We start from the raw sequence: 23,496 nt of genomic DNA on the forward strand, positions 1-23,496 counted from the left end.
CCAAGCCATGTGAGGGAAATTGGGGAGATGGCACACATGTGGACCGTTGTCTAGTAGAGCGCGAGCCCTAATCGGGTCTGCGTAGCTCCAAAAGAGCATCAAATACTCTAGGACTCTCCGTCTAAGCCATGGCCCCTCCTGGAAATAATAGCCATGTAAAATATGCACATCTATCTATCTATCTATTACACATGACGTATCGGGAAAAATACATTCCAGGAGATTTAACCCCACTTCCTTTTTTATTTTAATTCTGAAAACGCTGATGTCATTTTATCAATGGTGGTTAGTGAGCGAGTTGGCAAAAAAAATTTTTTTTCTTTGTGACTAACAATAGATATACTTCAGTCTTCTCTGGTTGATTAAAGAGGGCATAGCAAAGCAAATTTGTTTGTTCGTAGGTCGTAAGGTGAGAACCACTCTCCACACATACATTAACATGCACGTTGAACAAAATTAAGTAGATTAATCTTTAAATATGATATATAAAAACTCATGATATTTCTTATTTTATGCACATTAATCATTATTTGTTTAAACATAATAAAAATAGAAAACAAATAGAGGTGCAATATATAACCGTAATCAACTAATTAGTGGTGAAATACTATATACTCATTTAATAGCATGTTTTATACATAATGACATTAACAAAACATTAGAAGCTTTTGTGTAAAAGATGTTCAAAAGATTAAGATAAACGTTCTCACAATCAATAAAACATAACATTTAAAATATTTTGGTGGTTCTTGGGGTTTCCCTTTCATGTTATTATGAGAAGAGAGATGTTTTTATTTTTTTAAAGACGTTTTTAAGCGAACGTTATTCATTGCGAAGGATGAAATTTATACAGGTTTCAGTTGAAGTGTTTATACGTAATGACAAGAATAAAGAAAGAAGCGAGCAAAAAACAAGATAGAATTCGTCGTATTCCCGATCAAAAGAGAATTGTCAACAATAAAAATATTAAAATAAATGACATCAATTTAAAGAAGTTTTTAGATACTGTAAAAGAAGATTTACAGCAAGATTGTACAATACAAAAAGACTGCGACGCAACTGTAAGTATGGACACTACTAAAAACATTGTGGTAATTTATATTCGAGTCCTCGATTTTTGTCCTTAAATTTATGTAACAAAGTTTTCTCTCAATATTTACATAAAAATATACATGCGGAAAATAACATATAGCGTCATGTTACATGACAATGTGATTACTAAAAAAAACAAATACTTCGTATTGACTTGCCAGTTCGTTTTTAATGATTCAAAGGAAACCCCCTTATTACTAAATATTACGAAGCAATATTTGTTTTTGGATTTTGTGACTTACATAAAAAAGTAGCGTAGGTGGGGGCAAAACGTTTGCAAACAAAAAAATATCTCATTTCTATACCTACATGGTACAGTATATAAAAGGGATTATACTTTAAAAGCCCTCTTATCACTGCACCCAATGTTTGGGGTAGAGTTCTATTTTTATTTCTTTTGTTTCTTATTTTAATTTATAAAGATGTGCGCTAGATTTTCTGGCATACACAAAGTAGGGATTTCACACGAGCTCGTTAAAACACAACTGTGTTCAGATATGATGGTGTAAAAGGAACAGTTATTGAACATTTAAAGAACTCCTATGTTATATGCTTTTGGTAATAAAATTTTAATTATACAGTATCGCACCCTATTCTTTATTGTGCAACGAACTCGTGATTAACATCTGAGTTAAACCATACAGTTCCTCTCGATGCTAACAGCTTCTTTCAATCCTAGGGCGTCTGGAAGTAGTCTTATAAAAATTTGAGAATTGTAAATGCACAGAAACCGTTTAACTAAGACATCCCACTATTCGCATACCGAGTACTATTGATCTCTATTTTTATATCCGTAGTATGTCTCGACTAAAAATAATTTATCTCGCAGTAAATATTCCCTAAAATATTTAACCAGAAAGCAATATAATTGACTAGAATCTTAAACATGAACCGAGAATTCCAATTTTAACAAATGTAAGGTCAAGACCATAAGGAAATTATTTTTCTGCGAGAAATTGCTGCAAAATAAAATCTCATTATCGTATAAACTAATTTTCCCGAAGTTAGCAAATAATTTATTTTTCAATTTATGTCGTTTTCCATAAGCTTATATGCAGGAGACAGCATTAAATAAAGATGGCTGAAGGTAAAACTCACATTTATATGTAGAAGAATAAAATTGGTGTAATTTTTGTTCCAACTAGGTACTTTCAAATCTTTTCAATTTTATTGAAACGAAAAATGTTTGAGAGTTAAATGACCCCTCGTCAAAGCTCTTTGACACCGACAGATTAACTTAGTCAGCAACCCTTAACCCTGTTAAAAATAGCCTCAACAGTCTATGGGCACAAGAAGCAAATCGAATTTTTAATTCGATTAACCTGTATATTACGCCTTCTGTTTCTCTGGTTAATTTGTTGCATATGAAAAGCAGGAGAAAACAAGGCAAACTTTTCTTTCGTTTCTGTCTTATAAATGCTAGAAATCGTTGTGTATGCTTGGAGGAATGGCAAACTGTGCAATGTCCCAGTTTGAAATAAAGTGGGGTTTGTAATGTTTACAATGCTCTAACAAATGGAAAGTACAAGTTGTATTCCAAACTAGAATAATGTAAAACAACCCAAGATAAGAAGAAGCTCCAGGGGCAAGATTATGCTTATTTCTAATTTATATGACATATAAAGTGTTTCGGTATAAAGAACACGTGCACTAAGAACTTTGATTTTTAAATCGACCAATTGAGGCAAAATAGTTTTACACACACATCTTAGCAACTTAGAAACAATTTTGTTTTCAGGGATTTTTTACGCCTTTTATGCGACTAGCGCGCAAAGGCGATGAAGAAGTTGCTGCGTTTTTATTAAATACTTTGCTTATCGAGTTTAAATTTCCCTTAACCCTATTCGGTCCGGGGGGGGGCGGATTCCGCCCCCCCCTGACGGTTTTTTTTTAATAACTCCTGATTGCTTTCTTATATGGCTATGATACTTACTGAGTTTCAACATTTATCTATAAGACACCTGCATGCTAAATTTTTAGGTCCCATACCTTTCGGAGGCTTTGATATTGGCCATTACTTGAAACTACCCCTAAAATCTCTATGAAGTCCTTATAATGGGGAAAATATAATAACTCCTGTTAGGATTATCCTTATAACTTGAAACTTGCAACACAACTTTGTTTCATCAAGAAGAATCATTTTGAATAATTTTGACACGTGACTAATCCGATTTCCCGATTTTGTCGGATTTTACCCGAAAATCGGAAAAAAAACGGATTTTCGGACAATTTTTGGCAATTTTTTATCCGATCCATGTAAAAACCGGAAGATATGTTAAAAAAATTTTATTTAGCTTTCAGAAACTTCAAACAGAATGTAAAAATTCGCTCTAGAACAAAAGTAATTATATTTTAAGCCGATAGTGGCATGTTAACAATTTTCAAGCTTCTGATGACGTCACAGAAAATGTGCTGACGCAAGCAAAAATTTATTGCCGCTATTTTGTTCCTTTTATGACGTACTATGAGTGTGCCAAGTTTGATTCAATTTGAACAATCCTATGAAAGGTTATTGAGGGGGGGCGGAATCCGCCCCCCCCCCTCCCCCCCGGTCATAGTGTGTTCTAAAAACCCCGGACCGAATAGGGTTAAAAGATTTCTTTAAAAAAATTAAATTATCAAAGAGAGGCGTAAATAATTCCTTTCCGGGGCCTTACTTCCTTAAATTCCTGTTATACGGGTCGGGGTCAGTTATCTACATCCTATTCTATAATGGCAGACAAGAACATGATGCAGCGAACGAATGCGATTTACTGACCCCGAATGCTGTGCGCTGTTGAACAACACAACAGAAGTGAGAATGGAAGTAAGATATTAAACATTGAAACACTTTACTTTTATTAAGAATTATGCGCAGTTTTTTAATGTTAGGTTTCTTATTCATTGTTTAAGAAACAACAATTTTGATGACAGGCACAACCACATATTAGAGACTATATCACGCCAAATAATTATTAGGACAGTAGCTTTAGTTAGGAAAACTTTATGAATACTCAACAATTGACGCAACTCAGCAGAATAACGGGTTTATTTTTATTAAACTCTAGAAAAGTGCTAATAGATGAATTCCATTGTTTATATTTTCAGCAGTAGCTAAGGCGTAGTCACAAATATTTGGTGTTAGACTCAGTCAGAGAGAAAACAGCAATTGGGTTATGTAACCTTAATTAGGCTATCATCTCTTAACTAAGCCATGCTGATAGCCTAATTAGGATATGAAATCATATTTTTAACTGTTGCAAAAGAAATGCGCACATTCGCGTCCATATTACTAGTTGCTTTGATTCTCTACCAATGACTGGGCCTAACTCATCAAAATGTCAACAAAAAATAACGACTGGTCGACGAAATATTTACATTTAATAAAATTCCTGTGAAAATGACTTAATTAGGATACTAAATAGCCTAATAAGAATGTCGAACAAAATGTGGTTTTCAAAATGTCACTAGTGGATGTTGTGGGAAAGAATCTCCTAGTTAGGCCATGATAAGATAATTAGACTATATGCAAAATATTTTGCCGACTTTGGTCAATATCTTTTAGTTCCGTCATACAAATGCGACAATTTTTTCAGTATCAAAGTTTGGAGATTTGGCTGCACACAGAAACAAGAAGCCCAGCGGCTTAAAGATTTCTGCCATTAGCAATAATCTGAACTTTGAAAAGGACTGAGTAATATGGGGGAGCAAAATCTTTCAATATTCTAAAATTTTGAAATCGTGATTGCAGCGATGGATTGTGAATAACATTAAAAATATTAAACAATAGATGTGTATAGCTAATCTTGTGTCTTTGTTTTTGTTTTTTTATATTTAAAAATTCTTTTACATCTTGTATTTTTATTAGAAATTAGATTTTCGAAATAAGGTGACTCCAACCTAATTCTTGTTCTACGCGCGAAGCAGATAGTAGTTTACGGTCTGTCGGTCAGCGAAATAAAAATAATTTTATTGAAAATGTATAAAACCCTAACAACAAAAAAATAAAAAAACAACAACGGAGGAGGGTGTTACGACAAGCATATTTTTCTATGTATGTTTTGCTTGTATTAACGAATGTTAAATTAACGAATGTCCGATTTAATGAAAGTTCATGGAAAAATAAGAATGTATGGTCGGAACAACAACAACAAAATAATAATAAAATAACGGAGGAGAATGGTACAGCAACTGTTTTCTATGTATTTTTGCATAACGCACACAGTTTATATTTTTTAGTTGCGAAGGAGAAATAATAATAATTTATCTCACTAAAAAAATGTAACTAGTACTCAAGGTGAAAAGATAAAAATGCTTGCATGTTAAAAAAACTTGTTTTCAAAAGTTATGCAGCAATTTTTTTTTGTGTTGTTTTGAAAGCGTACAACAAGAATTATTCTTGTGCTGTTTCGAAAGTTATACAGAATCTACCTGCGTTGTTTTGAAAGATATACAGCAGATTATACTTAGGCTGTTTCGAAATTTATACATCATCATCATCATAATTCTCGGCTTAACGTTCGTTTTCCATGCTAGCATGGGTTGGACGGGGTATATTAATGACCCAGGAACTATCAAGTCTCTACACTTTCTTACCAAATTATCTCCCTCCATTCTTTCCAAGTGCCCCAGCCAATTCAATCTTCTTATCTGGATAACATCTTCAATTCTACGGATACTTAGCCTGCTTCTTAGCTCATCTGAACTCTTTCTGTCTCTCAGACTGGCGTTACACATCCACCTAACCATTCTCATACCATTCTTTTCTAAACGGTTAAGATCTTCCTGCTTCACTGCCCATGTCTCACTACCGTTCAACATACAACCTTCCTTTTAACTCAATTCACAAGACGCTAGTCAACAAAGGAAGTAATTCTCTGAACTTTTTCCAAGCAGAACCTATCCTGAAAGTAACACTTCTTCCAACACCCCCTTCGTTGCCCAACATATCACCTAAGTAACAGAAGTTCTCAACTAACTCTAACGAGCCACTGTTGTACATCATTGAAGCTGGAAATACTTCAATCTCTGTAATCTCACCTTTGCAACGCTTGCATACAAACTGAATGTCAGCTCTTAACCTTCCACCAATACTACTGCACTTCTTATGTACCCAATGCTTGCATGTCTGACAAAAAATTAAGTTACTGCTAACCCCTTTCCTTGGCTGCAATACTACCAATCGTGACTTTAGACTTTGCTGTGTTCACCCTTAGACCTTTCTCTTCTAGTCCTTTCTTCCACTTCTCAAACTTTTCAACTAATTCTTCCATCGACTCTGCTATGAGAACCAAATCATCTGCTTACAATAACTCCCATGGACAACCTGTTCTGAACTCTATCGACAGCGCTTCTAAGACTAGAACAAAACAAAGGACTAAGAACAGAACCCTGATGTACACCAACATTTACACTAAATTCATCGCTAAGTGAATTGTTTGACACAAATTCTAGCATTGCTGTACATAGACTGTACCATCGTCACTAGCCACTTATCCACACCTAATTTTCTCATAGCCCACCAAATAACTTTACGTGACACTCTATCAAAAGTTTTCTCTAAATCTACAAAGGCAGAATAGAGATTCTTTCCTTTTCCTAAATACTTTTCCTGAAGCTGTCTGAGTAAAAATATTGCATCTGTAGTGCCACGCCCTGGAACAAAACCAAATTGCATCTTATCTATATCAATTCTTTCTCTAAGTAACTTATCAATCACTCTTTCAATAACTTTCATTACTTGATCAACCAACTTCAAACCTCTATAGTTACCCCTTTCCAATGCATCACCCTTGCCCTTGAAACAATTCACTATTACACTCGACTGCCTCTCACTCGGAATAGCACTATCCTTTATAATCTGGTTAGCAAGACTTGTAATAAGCTCAACTCCAATAAATCCAGAGGGTTTTACCATCTCTGCAACAATACCTGATATTCCTGCAGCCTTGCCAATCTTCAATTTCCTAATAGCCTCCACTACCCATTCTGTCTTGATCTGCATAGCTGGCACTTCTACAACATCATCATCAGACAAATTATCCTCGTCCCAATCAAACTCAGTGTTAAGCAACCTCTGATAATGATTCTTCCAAGCTACCCTTTTCTCCTCCTCTGTGCTAGCCAAAACACCTTCATCATTACGTATACACTTCTCACCTACAACATCTTGATTAGTCTTCTTCATTTGCTTTGCTATCTTGAATACCTCATTACGCTGGTCTTCTCTTCTTAACACATCTGCAAATCTGTTTCTCTCTGCTTCTGATTTTGCCTTATACACTTCTGTACGAGCATAGTTTAGCAATAAACATTGTTTAAAAACAATACTCTGTGCGAGAAAAAATTAAACGCAAAAGCCATTGAATTTTTATTTTTTTAACAACGAAAGTAATTATAGTAACGCGATTTTAATCTCGATGTATTTAAAAAACACAAGCTCTTTTAAAATACAACAAATCCAATGATCTAAATATTTAAAAAAAAACTAATGCTACTTTTAAAACTTCTAGTAATATTTCTTTATCGTCGAAATATATTTTTTAACATGCGAAACTTTTAAAAGTTCTTTTTTTAAAAAGCAACGTTTAGCAACGCAAACGAAAAAACCCTACGTTCGGGACTTTTCCCTTCGCAATAAGATTTCGAAAACAAATTAAATTTTAATACCGAAGAAAGAAAAAATCTAAAAATATAACTTTTGACGTTTTATAGTATCACGCTACATTTTATTGTTAAAAAACATTGTCTTTGTTTTTTCTGGCGCGCAACAGCTCTATCTCTTAAAAGATTTAAGCAAAGCATCTCGCTGTCTATTTAGTTTTCGCGCAAATCTTTTATTTTATAAAACTATCAAACAATGGCTCGCCATGTCACATTGATAGAGTTGATAACATTTTAAATACTTAAAACACTATATAACAAAGCTTTCTTATCGACGTTCTTCCTTCTTTAACTTTCTAAAAAATCATTTCTATCGCCCGTCTTCGTTATTAAACTTTTAAAATGTGATATAACGAAGCTTTTCTATCGCCGTTCTTCGTTCTTAAACTTTTAAAATGCGATCTAAAAAACATTTCTATCGCTGTTTTTCGTTTTTAAACTTTTAAAAAGCGATCTAAAAAAACATTTCTATCGCAGCTTTTTGTTTTTAAACTTTTATAATGCAATCTAAAAAAACATTTCTATCGTCGTTTTTTGTTTTTAAACTTTTAAAATGCGATCTTAAAAAACTTTCTATCGCCGTTCTTCGTTCTTAAATTTTTAAAATGCGAGCTAATACAGCTTTTCTATCACCGTTCTTAGTTCTTAAATTTTTAAAATGTGATCTAAAAAAGAAAGATTAACGCTAGCTGTGTACCCTAGATTGTTATGCATAAGTTTAAAAAAATATAACACAAAGGAAGTATAATTACCCTAAATCTCCAAATAAACGCCCCCCATCTTTTAAACGCCTTTCTCTAATAAATGCCCCCCTTAAAATCCGAAATATTTTATAAACGCCCCCCTCTTTTAAACGCCCCCCTCTATTAAACGCCCCCTCCCTCGAGAGGGGCGTTTTATAGAAGCACTTTTAATAAACCCCTTAATAAATCCCTACTGGCAAACGGGTCAACCCCTTTTATGTAATAGCTTATAGATGATACAAGAGAAGGAAGAGAAACCAATTAATGATGAGAATTTTTTTTTTTAAGAAATTACAGGATACTTCTGGTATAAAGACTTTTTTTGGTTAATAGGTTCCAAGGTTTTGTGTCCTTTCGTTGATGTAGCTGCTCGTCTAACACACATGAAATCCGTTTGAATTTGGTGAAACAATACAGTACCCAACCTTGTTCTGTCGGTGCATCAGTTTTGGAAGATCAAACTAAGGTGGTAAATAATACTGATGCTAATGAAATTAACCCATTCGAACCTACCGATTCTGACATCGAGGATGCGAATGATCCTGGTAATCTTCTAGATGAAGATGAAGAAGAAGATGATTTTTTAACTGTTGTGTAAAAGAAATATAACTAAAATTAAATAAACGCCTCCCTCTTTTAAACGCCTCCCTCTAATAAATGCCCCCCCCCCTCAAAACTCGGAAAATTAAATAAACGCCCTGGGCGTTTATTTGGAGATTTACGGTATATTTAAACATCTACGATCATTGTTGAATACACTCTTATTTTTAAAATAGTTCTATTATGAAAAAGTGTTAATGGCCTCAATAGCTTCGAGAATGATATCGAGACGGATGCAATTTGAAAGTAAAAGACGTCTCTCGCGGATCGAGAATACCATCGTGAAGCGCGATGTTAAACAACCTTTTCCCAGTACTGTATGCTGGGAAACACACTATTCCCCCGATATAACTTTCACGTCCTTCACCACTTTCTTGTCTGACTTTCTAACCAGGAAGTAATCTATCTGTGTCTTACAGCCACCTGACTCATATGTTATCGGCCTACTCTGTCTCTTACTGAATAATGTGTTACAAACCACCATGTCCTTTGCCATTCCAAACTCAAGAAATCTCTCCCCTTCCTTATTTCTGCTCTTAAATCCATAGCCTCCATGCACACCTCTATAACCTTCAAATGACTTCCCAACATGATCATTAAAGTCGCTGCCCACCATGACAAGTTCAGTGTCTCCAAACTTTGATGTGACTGCTATTAACTCATCATAAAACTTATCTTTGTCTTCCTCACTGAGTCCACACTGTGGAGCATAAACTGACATCAAGAAGCCCTGGGGGCTCTAAGAATTTCCACTTGCTATTAAAACATTTGATGACAACCTGCTAATTCGTTGTGTTATCGTGCCAAGCATTCAAAGAGTTTTGGTGCATGAAGCTCTGGAGATAAAGCATACAAGTGACATTATATCTTACAACAAACGCAAACAAAACGAAACATGTCAAAATAAACTCACATTTTAAAAGAAATTGCTAACATGGTTGAAAGTCTTGCGATTGAAACGTTTATAGTCTTAAACGACATTTATTTGACAAAAAATCAAAATTTTGATGTGACCATCATGTTCAGAATACTTTTTTATTAACTGTGCCAAATTTTGTCGAAAACAGATACTAATTTGGCCTGAAACGTCATTTAGATGACTTCCCAGTACTTAGAGAGTTTGGGTACAAATTTTAAATCTGACGTTGCAATTGACCATTTGGGACAGGGTTAGTTAGTCAGTCATACTAATACTATCCTCCTCTCAGAAGAACGTGAAATCAGAGGGTCGATTTTTTCTTAAAAAATGCTCCGAAAGAAAAAAACGACGGTTTTAAAGAATTTCCTATACGCCTTCGGGGCGCGGAAATTCAAAAAGTGACAATCATATTACCTATCAAAAACTTTATCACTATAATACGACTATTAACACGCATAACATCTATTACTTGTTCTACCCACTTCTCTGCATCGAATATGCCAACTCCTCCATATCCATCACTACTACCAATCCAAAAAAGCTTGTACCTTGCCCTCCTACCTTCCGCAAATCTCACTGAAGCTTCTCTCCACCTGACTTTCTGAACACAACACATATCAACAGATCTATGTTCTAACATTTCAACTACTTTGTCTGCTCTACCTCTCAGAGTACCAACATTTACACTAGCCATCCTCAACCTAGTGTTATCTGCCTTGTGATGTGATAGCTGGGTAACGGTCTGACGATGCTCACACCTGACATATATCCTACCGTGCGCAACACCTTCACTCCTTAGAGTTCCAGCCCCGTTTACGCAGTTTGTCTGATCAAGTTTTGGCATTGTTTTACAGCTGGATGCCCTTCCTAGCACCAACCGTTCACAGACCGCACTGGGTGTTTTTTAAAGTCACGCCATCACTATGTGGCATTTCATGGGACTTCCGACTACCAACTTTTAGCCATTTTATTCTGATATTCGCAAAAAGTTTCCATATTTAAAATAATTATTGTATAATTTATGCTTGTTGCGTAGTAACATAATTAGTATGTAATATAAACTTCATCAATTTCTTCCAATACCAGTGCGTAACTAGGCCATGTTTGTTTACAAACTAATGTATTCGTATAATTTTTGCAAATAACAACGGAATAATTATTTTATTTTCGAACTATCCATTTTCAAAATGGGGAACTAATGTGGTGGTGTTTGTGGCCAGATGTCAGTTCTTATTTTCATAATTCGTTACGAAAGGTAACTTTTCTTTTATAACACACTTGTCACGATTTTATAGCTATAATGCATTATCTTTCACCAAAAATGTTCAGCCTCAACAAATCCTTTTTAAATTAAAATTCATGAATAATTAATTAGTTCTGCTGAATATAGCTTTAGTCTATATGCTTGCAAAATTGTACAGAAGGAAATGACGTAATTATTAAAGGGAAACGTTAATAACATCAAAGATGGCGTATTATAAGACAGTCTTTTATGCTACACTGCACAAGCTTTAACTTTTGATAGTATATAATTTTTAAAATAAAGTATTGTTCATTGGATAATAAAACAATTTGTTGCACTGTTAGGATTCTTATTGCCTTAAAACTCATTTTAGCCTTGTTCTCAGAAAAAAATGTATCAAAACGAGGATTTAGGCTTTAGCCTGGATAAGTTTCAGGTGTCTGACCTAGCTGCGCTGTCTCTATCTATCTTTCTATCTCTTTATCTATCTCCTCAGGCAATTTTAAAGATTCCACCTTCGCTGAGGGAAATCAATAAGATGCGGAAAGCGCGTTATATAATGTTAATTTTTTTGCTTTTAAAAAATTTTTATGGCCTAAAGGATAGAGGCAAGTTAGGTTAGGAATTCCTCTCCTAATTTGGTAAATAACCTAATTAGTTGATATCCTAATTTGCTGTTTTCCCTGACTGGGAGTCACCCGACCGACCTATTTTTTGATCAAAATTTTTGATTTACTCAGTCAGAAAAGCTAGAACGACAAAAAAATATTATATACATGCTTGTCTCCCCACAGACATTACCCACCATTATTATTGTGCTTTGCTTTAAAATGCAAAAAAGGGTCCGTAGAACTAGTTCAAAACGGCGCGCAGAAAATCCATTTAAACGAAGTGCCCAAGTTATTATTAAATATTGGCAGTGTAATGGCGCGCGGTGATCTCTGAATAGTTGATACAATTTTTTGAATTTTTAAGTTACCATTCACCGACCGACTGACTCTTTTTTTCTTAAATGACTCTGTGACTTCCGCCTAAGCACTTTCAGCATTTGCATGGCAGTAAAAAAGATAAGGGCACTACTAGCAGTTACGCTTAAAGGATCCTGTGGTACTTTTACAAGTTGGACTTGCATGAGAAATGCTAAATGATATATTCGCTTTTTGTTAAAACTTCATGTAACTCCAGATTTAGCTTTTAAAATATTTTTTTTTTGTCGCTTGACCGCTATCTTGGTTATCTTCGACCTTTTTCTTCGTTAAAAATTTTCATTCTAGCTCCAATTACAGCTAATTTCATTGGCTAACCAAAGACGCGTACTACAATCAAGACTATATATTTTTTTGTTTTTTGCCTTTTTCGAAGTGAAAAATATGAACATCCATAAAAAAGGGAAACTGCAACAGTCGATGATCTATTTCATGCTTCTGCAATATTTTTACCAAAGCGAAATCCTATAACTTCTAATACTTTGGCAATTGCTGAGTGTATAAGCGAAATTCAAAAGCTATGACTGGTTCACCAGATCCTTGGTTTGTAGGTTGAGCCTAACTGGCTAGCTGAAGCAAAGTCCATTTGTCACACAAAGGCATTCTTTAGAAGTCTGGATTAAAAGGGGAAAACTAACTTAAAACTCAAGTCTAACTCAAACGAAGTTTCCTTAAGGATACTTTAAGGGGAATTAAACATGATTTGTTTAATATGCTAAATTACAGGCACTTTTCAGGCTTCAATTTCAATAAATTAATACAAAGTTTTTTGACACTTAACTATATAAAATTATATCAAAGAATATTCTTTATTGCTAAAATAGCAATTTTTTTTACATAAATTAGTTTAAACTTAGGAAGATGTATGTACGCTTGACAACTGGAATTATTAGGCATTTTTATAACTTGACATGAAATATCATACTGAACAGGTTTTATCCAGATTGTAATTATATTTCTTTTACTATTTTTAGGTTGAAGAAGAAAAGCAAGGTAAATATATGTACAAACTAATATGTCTATTATATATCATTTGAATGTCACCCAGGCATATGCAAAATATTTTTTAGATATTTCCATTTGCATGGATTTTTTAGTTTTCGTTCAGCTAAAGTTTTTTTTAAAAAAAAAGGGTGCACTAGTTGGTTTCTTTCATGTTTTCACGTTCTTACTTGTTACCTGGTGTAAAAAAGTACATCTTAGAATCGTAAAGTTTTATGAGAGTTTATTCTGGGTAAAAGTTATTGTCTGTTCAATAAGGGTTTAACGGTGTTTCATTCGTTTTTGATAAAAGAATAATTAATCATTATTTAGAAGTTAAAATGACAAGGTTTTTCATGTCCACGTCAGAGAAAAAAGTTTTCACCTAAGCGAATATTTGAGATTTGACATCAGGAAAACATGGAGTAGCTTTTTCATGCTTATTTATTTTATCCAAAATTGTTATTGATATTATTTTATATCCACTAGGAATGATTTTTATTCATATTAAGGTGGCAGTAACCCTTAAAAATCGAAATTTTTTTTTTACATAATTAGTTACGAAAGGTTATTTTCAGACTATGGTATGGATATATACTATATCCATATTTTTTCTGTTATAACACACTTAAAGAGAAACGTTAATAACAACAAAGATGGTGCATTATGTAGAAATTTAAGACGAGCTTTAACTTTCAATACCATTTTTGTTTTACTTTAAGATTTTCAGACATGCTTGGTGAATCATGCAGCCATGATACAGTGTGTGGAAATCTTTTTATTTGGAATATTTTTCTTTTAACAGCGTTTGATGCAGCAGGAGATGCTAACAAAGAATCTTTTGAAAAAAACAAAAGGCTATTGTTAAAAAATAAGAATGAACAAAAAAAATCTGCACACCGTTTTAACAGGATTAACCCGAGGTTCATTTAAAAACAGAAGCTGATGAAAAATAACGATATTGTAAAAAGTTGAAGCTCGTAGAAGCTGATTCTTTTCTTGTTTTTGCTACATTTTTAAAAAGAAATTTCTGCTGACTCAGCAATTTTTGTGTTAAGTTAAAATCATTTTATTTTGTATTAAGGCCTATATTTCTACGAAATAGTAAAAAAAATAGTAAAAATAAAACACTGAGTAAATAATTCAGTTATTTGGACAGCTAAAAAAGGGTTACTGCCACCTTAAAGATCTACTTGAGTTCTTTCATATGATACATCTTTACCATGCTGAATTGTATTGATGTTGACCAGAACAAAAATCTTATTACTAAATTTCTTTTGTTTAAGTTCTTATTTGTTGATGTCATTTTATAATCAAAAACAAAATCAACCTTCAAAGTAGATTTTTTTTTACCAAAAAAAAAAAAAATTATTTTAAACATTTTTGATAAAAAAAAATACCTGTGAAATCTGGAAAATGAATTTATGTACATATTATGTTCAAAATTTAAAATCAAAAGATCTCTGCAAGCATTCTAAATTTATGGAAAAAAAAAAATAAAAAATCCTATGCAGAAAAAGACATTATCTACATAGTTTTGTATTGTATTTTTAGAAGCATTGGCAGTGGAGAAATCTACAACTGATGATAATAATGTGAAGGATGAGGAAGAAAAAGCCGAAACAAAGGTGTTATTAGATGAGGATGCTGCTCAACAAACATCTGAGGATGCAACAAAAGAAACATCTGAAAACAATGATTTAACTCAGCACAGTGAATTAGATGAAAAAAGTGTCAAAGACACTGCTGATGGCTCTGAAACAAAAGATGAGGAAGTGTGGAAAGGTATTGAACTTGTTGGGCTGTCTCCCAAAAGCCAGAAAGTCAAAGAGAAAGAAGGAAATGCTATTGAGCAGGTGAATGATTCAAAAACTGAAAACGATAATGTATTAGAGGAGGCTCCTGAGACTGAATCGGTGAAGAACGAGAGGGTGAAAGTGAAAGGTGTTGATATAAAAGATAAAATTGTCAGTGATGTTATTAAGGATTTAAAAACTGCTGATGAAGCTGGCGAAACCACTGAAGATGGGTATAAATCTGGTGATGAAAGGGAATCATTATCTGAATCTGACCGTGAAGATTCTGATGCTGTGGAGGGAAGGCTACGAAGACAAGAACCTAAGGTTTGTAAATCTTTTAAAATTATTTTCAATGTTATACTGCTCTACTGAAAAGCTAGTAGAATTAATTTCAAAATTAACATAAATTTTAGCTAAGTACAAATCATATATAAATTTATTTTTAAGTATATATCTCTAGCCACAGAGACACTAAGTTTAGAAAAATAAATCCATGAATAGTAATATTACCAGTATTGTTATGGTTTTAATAACAATAAAAGGTATTGCACATCTGCTGATAGGGTGCAAATGATAGGTCATTTTGGTCTGCACCCTACGTTACTTATACTCTAAAACTAAAATGAATTTAAGGTAGCTTAACATCACAGATTGAAAAACATAGCAATGTAATGCATTTTTGTTAGGCTCTTATTACTTTGTGAATGGCTATATTTATGAAACTTTGCAACACAATTACAAAACATTAGGATGAAAGAAAATTCGTTGCCCAAGCCACCTGACTTCTTCCATTATCTGGTTGTAAAACTTGCTATGTACTGATTTCTATCTATTATAATCAGCAGTGACAATGGAACTGCTATGCCAATAATTTTGTTGGCTTAGACCAGTCAAACAATAAAACGATAAAAGAATATATTTGTTCTAGGCGATAAGGCGATTGATTAGATCTTTCTTTTTAGGATAATGCTGAAAGTGAAGGGGAAGGTGGTGATGCGCCTGTTGGAGCTGAGGACAATATTGATCGAAATTTTAGTCAAGAATCAGGTGAGTTATGCTCCGTCAAAAGAAACTGCACTCTAACTTTACAATTATCTGTTCATTGGCAATGCTGCCATATCATTTTTAACGTCCGTCTCCCAACCTGGAGTAATTCAGTTTTCAAATGCTTTTTAGAAGAAATTAATGATTAGTTTACACTTCATACTGGAAAATACTTTACTAATCACATCAACACTACGGAGGTCTATGACTGCAATTGTTTATAAATTCTGGGGCAAACATATATTTTTCAAAATTGTAAAGTATTATAGTAAAGGATGCAGTCTTTATTAGAATAGCAAAAGCATGGTCTAGGATAAAATGGCAATTCACAGACCACATTGCCCTTTAATTTCCAGAAGTATACTAGAGTTCGCATAAATAAATTTTTTTTCTGATTACTTCAGACTTTTTGGGGAGATCCACAGATTTGTCCCACAGATTAGATCTTTATTGTGGAGGATCTTGTTTTAAATTCCTACTAAAAGAACTAAAAAAATAAAAAAGAAACACACCCTAAGGCCACTTTTTATTGTCCGTGGTGCACAAGCTAGCTACAAAATTTAAACAGTTGTGTGGTTAGTTAAAAGTTACTTTGCTTTTAGTTTTACTTTAATGAATTGATTTATTTATATTATGAATCTATGTTCCTATACTTTTAAGAGATAATTGCAGCTGTTTTAAAGTAGAACTAATTTGTCTGCTTTAGCACATAAAGTTTGTGCATAGCAGATAAAAAAATATTGTATAGGTTTTATTTAAGTATGCACAGGCTTTGGCGTTGTGTACACACATACACGTAAAGTCAGGCCTAATGATTTAGCTGGAAAGCAAGTTACATGTCGTAATAGGTTTTGTATCCCTTTTTAAGTGATACTGATGTTTGTGAACAGTTTCTGTCGATTCTATTCTTTTCAAAAATTCTTAGAAGCCCCAGGGACATCTTGTTTTCATATTTCCAAAAATTTATTTTTAACTAAATACATCATAATTGTATTCACTTTTTCTTGTTTTATTGTGTTTTTTATCGTGGCAGTGTCTCTGCTTATATATCCGAAAGAAAACAGATCCTTATCATAACATTTGTATTTAGGAGGCTATTCAGATGACGAACACGAAAGTGGATCGGATATAGTCATTGAGAGTGAAGAAGATGAAGCAGAGGAAGATGTAAGACCTATTTCATTTATATTTTTTATGTTTTTGTTTATTCATCCATTACTTCATTAACAATATGTCCAGTCTTGGGAGAAATCTGTGAATTAACTTTTTTATTAGCATGTAAGCTACTTATTTATCTTTAAATGTGCCTGTTTGAGCTAAAAACGTCTCAAAGTCAGTAAAACGTTTTTTACTAGATTTATTACCTTTAGAAAGAGGAAGCGGTTAAAAGTCCTGCTTTTGTTCCAAGAAGAACTGGATTTTGGGACCATGATGATAGATTTGCAGACATGTCAGTTGAAGAAACAAGGTCAGTAAAAATCTTTTTAGTCCTTTTGCGTGTCGCTATAAAGCACCAAAGCATGGTAGTAGGGGGAGGGGCAGGGTACGCCGCTGTGTTCCTACATGGGGAAAAGGGCTCGGTTAAATACCCAAAATTAAAGGTCAAAGAAATAGCTATTCAACAGTAGTTAAATAACTGCATGCAAAGCAATCCTGAAATCGAAGCAACGATTTCCCATGTTTAAAATTTGCCTTGAAATTGTCGAAAATTTTTAGGCATCGAAGGTTTAATAATATCGATTCTACGTATGTGTAGAATTATTGGATCCCTATATATTTTAACTATTCGCATAAATGATTCATCATAGAGAACCACAAGGCGGCCGCAAGTTGTGGGACAAAAGTGAGGTTGCTAAATGGCGTAATGATAAATACGTGGAGTCTGAACAGGGACCAAAAGAAGAATGGGAAGTGAGTGTATGATTGACATTTCATTTCTGTTCTTTGTTGGTCATTAATTTTTGTAACTTCACGAGAACCTCTTTTTTATTTTTTATTTGTCAAATAGACTTTTAATTAGAACCTAGTTCATATGAATATGGCCAACATCGTAAGAATATTCTGGCGTTAAAGTAACTTCAAAGTAACTAATTATATAGAGTTTCGTTTTCAAGTTAACATTCACATTTGGTTTTCTTTTTATGGCTTCAATTTGAATTTGATTCACAGTAATAAAGTTGTAAATTGAAAAGGAATATAAACACGCCAGACATTGATATTTCTTGACCACATACTGTGTAGTTTGGTTCTTCATTTTCAACTCTTTTTCAGCGAGTTCGTCAAGGCGAAGAAAGAGAACAAAGACGATCTGGTGATCGCGGAAGACGCGAAAGAAATTTCAATGATTTTTTACAGGATGCGAGTCGTTCAGGTAATCAAGGCAGGGGAGGACGTGGTAATAGAGGTCGAGGAAATCGTGGACGCGGCGATCGAGGTCGTAGCGATCGGGGGCGACGGCAATATCAAGATGACAGATATGAGAATAAAAGAGATGCATCTCCTGGGGAAGACTGGGAATCACCGGAGAAAAGCAAAGCAAGATCTGATAGTCCAAAGCGCGACCACAGCGAAACGTCAATGAATTGGCAGCAGAAACAAAGTTATCGAAACGAACGAAGAGAACAGAATCGGAATAAACAATCGGGCAAGAACAGGTATGAAGAAAGTTATCAGCAAGGCTATCCCTACAGAGATAATCAAGACAGGAGTAGGATTGATGATAGACAATATAGAGAAGAAGGAAGGAGTAGAACTAATAGAGAAGTGGAAGAAAACCGCAGAAAAGGAGGAGAAGAAGAAGAAGAGGAGTATGATGAAGCCAGTAGGGAACGGATGTTAAGGGAGGAAAGGCGTAACATAAGAAATCGAGATTCGGAACGCAGGGATGAGAGGCAAAATGGTAGAAGAGAGCGTGACTGGGATGAAAATAAAAGATCCCCAAAAGAGAAGAAGCAAATAGAGGATACTAGGAATAACAGAATAGTTGACAGAAAAGACCGTGAACATGAAAATGTGTAAGTTTTAATTTTTCATAGTGTGGTCATATTCTTCTAATTGTACCAAGTATTTGTATGTTTTTCATTTTTAAGTGACGAGGGAGGTAAAAGAAGGGCAGGTAAAGGACGTGGTCGTGGTCGTGGCCGAGGCGTGATTGATGACAAATTCAAAGACAAAAGGTCTGATAACGTTGGAAGAGATAAGAGCAATAGGGAGAAAAGGATTGAAAATCTTCCACCAAGACTTCGTGATAAGGAAAGAGAAAAAATGGAACATCATGAGAAGTCTAAAGATAAACATCGTCAGGATAGGGATGATCATGATAAAGATGTGTACCAAGGTTTGTGTTGCTCGCATGTTCATTTGTTTGTGTGTTTTTTGTGTGAGTATCCACTCTGTTAGAAATGTCAGAAATTGTCAGGAATTACAGAAATTTATCTCCACTAAGTCCCTATATTGCAAATGCTTTTTATTTTAATGTCAGTTTTTATCTTGAGCTTGTATTTCATCTTTTATTTTTATTTTATCAAATTTTATTGCAGCGGCTCGGAATTCCTTTAATCATAATCAACTCGGTTTTTTTTTAATTTAATTAAATAAAACACTCAAAAAAATTCTTTAACTTGCTTTTAGGTACATTCCATTCTTTTCGTTTAGTATAATATTTATATACACAGTTCGTTATATTTTAGTATATAGTTAGGTTGAATGAGAGTGAAACCTGAACGTAAGAAGTAAAAAAAGAAAATAAGTTGCTATCAAATTCCATAAAATTAACAAAACAAAAGTAAAGAAGAAATTTTGAAAATTTCCGGATTTTTAGCTAAAGAGTGTCAAGAATGTCACGAAAACTGTCAGGAAAGGCAATGTCAACTTTTAAATGGACACCCTGTTTGTTCGTACGTTAAGTGGGCACCCTTCTTGTTCGTATGTTGTTCTCTCGCTTGTTCGTACTTTTATTGTTTGGTTTTTTTCAGACGCTGAAGAACCTCAGTCGCCAGATGATGGAGGTAAGAGCCATACATTTGTCAAACTTTAAGTTAGCTGAAGCGTTGTAATACGATAAACTGCTACAATATTATAAAGGCAAAATCTGTTGTGATTCTACGCGGGTTGGCTGTATATACGATGGCATAACTTTTGGCAGAGGTAGACATTGGGCGAAAATAGAAAAAGTCATAGCGAAACGTTCTGAGCTTTTAACCAATGGATAGTTGTCAGAGAAAATAATAATAATGGTTTGAACATCTTTCAAACGGCTCCAAAAGTTTCAAACCCAATGTGCACCATTACAAAGTTAGTCCAAGGGTGGGGTCCTTTGAGAAATTAATAGAGCTCCCATGTTGTTTTTTTTTTACGAATCGATAAAAAGAAAGAGCTACTTTGTATGAGACTAAAGCTGTAAAAGAGAATAAACAAAAGTTTACTTCCACACTAGCTTCACAAGTTTGCACTCAGTTGTGCTTATAAATTTCCTGGTGTTTGCATCAGTGACATGGGTGAACTTATACTTGTGTGAACTTATGTGACCGTTTAATATATAATTCTACGTAAGATGGAAGGAAGGATAGTAAAAATTTGTGCAGCGCAGACCTAAATTAAAATCGTTTATGTACGAGAATTGTTTTTGTACTAATATAACCAACCATGTTTTTTAAAGCTCCACGAGATAAACCGAAGCGATATTCTTCGCAACGACAGAAAACAGGAGCATCATTGTTGGACATTCCAGGTCAAATACCGGAAGATGAAGAAAGTAGAACGCAATATTACAACCAACTAGGTAGGACTTTTGTTTCAACAATTCCAACTGAGATATACTACTTTGCGTTTTTATTTTTATTATTTCATAGAGTTGTATTCTAGTTTTAATTTCAAGTAAAACGTAAATTAATTTTGTTTGCAGGTCTAATCCAACAAACGATGTTCAACACGCAGCAGCTCACTGCACTACAATCGCAACAACAGGGTAGGTGTCATTTTAGGGGTGCGGGTTAATGTGTTGGAGGGGTGTGATTCTTGTTTTTTGAATGCTTTGTTGCATTTTTTTGCAGTTGATTTTTTATTTTTTATCTCGATTTGATATATCTGTCGCGAATTAATTTACTAGAACAGCAAACCGCGAAGGAGTATTTCGTGTTAGTCTACATTAAAAGTTGCAAAAACAATTTGGAACTTTTCATCTTCGAAAGGCGGAGCCGCGAAGGACCAGTGTTAGAGAGAGCTCTGTCAATTTAATAAGGGAATTAAAAAATTAAAAAAAAAAATAGAAAGAAAAAAGTGGACCAATAAATAGAAAAATATATTTTTTCAAGTGTTTATATACCAAGTATATAATCTATTTTTCTTCCCTCTAGCAGAGAATCTTAAAAAGAAAACGAATGTTCTCGACGTTCTGAACATTTGTTGTCAGAATAAGATATTTGCAGAACAACGTTTTTTGGCATAGCGTACCATAAAGCCTAAAATTGAAAGTTATCCTAAGACCGTTTAAAAATTAACAGTTTGAAATTCCTTTAAGAAATCAATTTTTGCAAGGAGAACTCATTTTCTTAAAGTTGCAAGTTCTAAAAATGTTAGCGAAATTTGCAAAAACTCTAATATAATTTCCTTCAGGTAATGGATGTGAAGCATCGAGATGTGTAATAGTTCCAAAGGGTCTTGATTTTTCAGCTTTTTCCATTTCAGGACTAATGTCCAACAAAAATATTGCGTCGCTAGAGCAACAAATCTTACACCTGCAAGGTCAACTACAACAACAACTCAACTTGCGCTCTCAACCACAAGCTGTTCCAAACATGATGCAGGCGCATCCCAACATTCAAATGCAAATGGTTCAACCTATCGTACAAGGCGTGGATCAACAGGGCCAAGGTAAGCTTGATTTATTATCAAGAAGATAAGAAACCAAAATTAAATCAGTATTGTAGAAATGTGTACCCGCATAGCAGTATTTCTATTTTCTTTATTGCGCGTGATTAAATAGTGTTTGCTTAAACCTTAGTTTACAGCGGAGACTCAATGTACAACAACATGAATCAACCTATGATGGCCAACACTTCAGCGGAAGGAATGCCGATGCCGAATCCGCAAATTAATCCGTTAATTCTTAATCAAATAATGGCCGCTGCAGCAGTTCAGCAACATCCTGTTCCAGGCGGCGGTCTGTTTGTCGCTCCTCCGCAGACGTCGCACCAGCAGCAGCATCAGCAAACGCAAATTAACGACGCAGAACAGCAACAACAACTTCGGAAGTCCCGACCAGCAGCTATTCCAATTAAACCTCCTCCTGGTATGTTTTGTTGTCGTTTAGTTTTATTAAAAGCATATTAACTGGCATGTCCAGTTAATATGCATGTATTTAATATTATTTGTAAACATTGTCATTTACTGTACTTCTTTTTTTAGGGCTTTGATTCAGCAACATAAATACCGACAATACACGAAAAAGAAACTGAGTGGAAGTAACCACTACAATCAAAAATGCATTTGACGGGTTAAATTAACTAACCGAAAGGTTTTCTTCAATGCTCCAGTAGTTTTAAGATAAGCAGTCAGGTTTGAAACCTCGCATAAGAGTTATTATGAACTGATAGTTGCTTGTAATGTAGCAAAGTTTGTGGTGAAAATTGTGTTCAGAACACTTGGAAGGGATTTTCAGCTGAATACAACTTGTGCAAACGTCTCATTTAATGATTTGCATAGGGCCTTGGAACTTTGCTAGTTTTGGCTAAAGTCAGGGAGTTCTAATACTTAATCTTGCTTGAATAGGACACGCAAATAATCAGCAAAAATCGTCTTATATATAAAGCAAAAATTAAAGGGAAGCAGGGAAGTTTTTTATGGGAGAATTTTCTACGAAGTTTCTTTTGTTAGAACTGAAAAACTAATTATATAACCAGTGTGTAACTTAAGATTTCTTAAAAGTGTTAAAAAATAAAAATGTCATGCTTTTTAAGTGATCTACAAATGTCGATGACAGGGGGAGAGGTATTTTGTTGGATGTATCGTTTTATTATGCTTCTTGTAAGATTTATGGGTGAAGTTTGTTGTTTTTCTTGCGTAGTTGCACTTGCATAAGAGGAAAGAAACTTCGAGTACATTTAGTTGCATTTTGTGTTTTCTATAACGAGGGTACGCATGTGACGAATGACACTTATTTTGCGTTTTTTGCAGCATGAGAACGCATCTCATATAAATTTCACTAGATATAGACGCACCACAATTTGGTTGTAGTTTAATTTTAATTTATTGAGGCTTTTCAAGAAAAAATTTCTCCATTTATTGTATTAAAGTTTTGTAATCATTTAGGTGATAACGAATTATAACTGAGCTATTTTTATGATTTTTATTCTTAAAAAAAAATAACCACTGGATAAACCTTCCAGCGTCTGGCATTGGAAACTTGCACAACTCCATAGAGAATGTGAAACAAGAGCGGTTAATGATG

General features: G+C 34.1%; 1 protein-coding gene across 2 annotated transcripts; it reads left to right on the top strand.

Moving 5' to 3' along the window:
- Positions 1 to 71: 71 nt before the first annotated feature.
- Positions 72 to 23,382, top strand: LOC130641198 (golgin subfamily A member 6-like protein 25). 2 transcript variants are annotated; one of them, XM_057447894.1, is made up of 15 exons: positions 72 to 1,061; positions 13,200 to 13,218; positions 14,761 to 15,329; positions 15,968 to 16,052; positions 17,140 to 17,216; positions 17,420 to 17,517; positions 17,858 to 17,960; positions 18,321 to 19,063; positions 19,139 to 19,386; positions 20,024 to 20,056; positions 20,707 to 20,829; positions 20,953 to 21,015; positions 21,735 to 21,920; positions 22,051 to 22,338; positions 22,455 to 23,382. In XM_057447894.1, the coding sequence occupies exons 1-15, from the start codon at positions 879 to 881 to the stop codon at positions 22,460 to 22,462; spliced, it is 2,826 nt and encodes a 941-aa protein (XP_057303877.1). In that variant the 5' UTR covers positions 72 to 878; the 3' UTR covers positions 22,463 to 23,382. The 2 variants fall into 2 exon arrangements, with proteins under 2 accessions (XP_057303877.1, XP_057303878.1); XM_057447895.1 differs by lacking the exon at positions 72 to 1,061 and adding an exon at positions 3,783 to 3,898.
- The last annotated feature ends 114 nt before the right edge of the window (positions 23,383 to 23,496 follow it).

This window comes from Hydractinia symbiolongicarpus, chromosome 4, assembly GCF_029227915.1.
Source record: "Hydractinia symbiolongicarpus strain clone_291-10 chromosome 4, HSymV2.1, whole genome shotgun sequence".
Classification (NCBI taxonomy): Eukaryota; Metazoa; Cnidaria; class Hydrozoa; order Anthoathecata; family Hydractiniidae; genus Hydractinia; species Hydractinia symbiolongicarpus.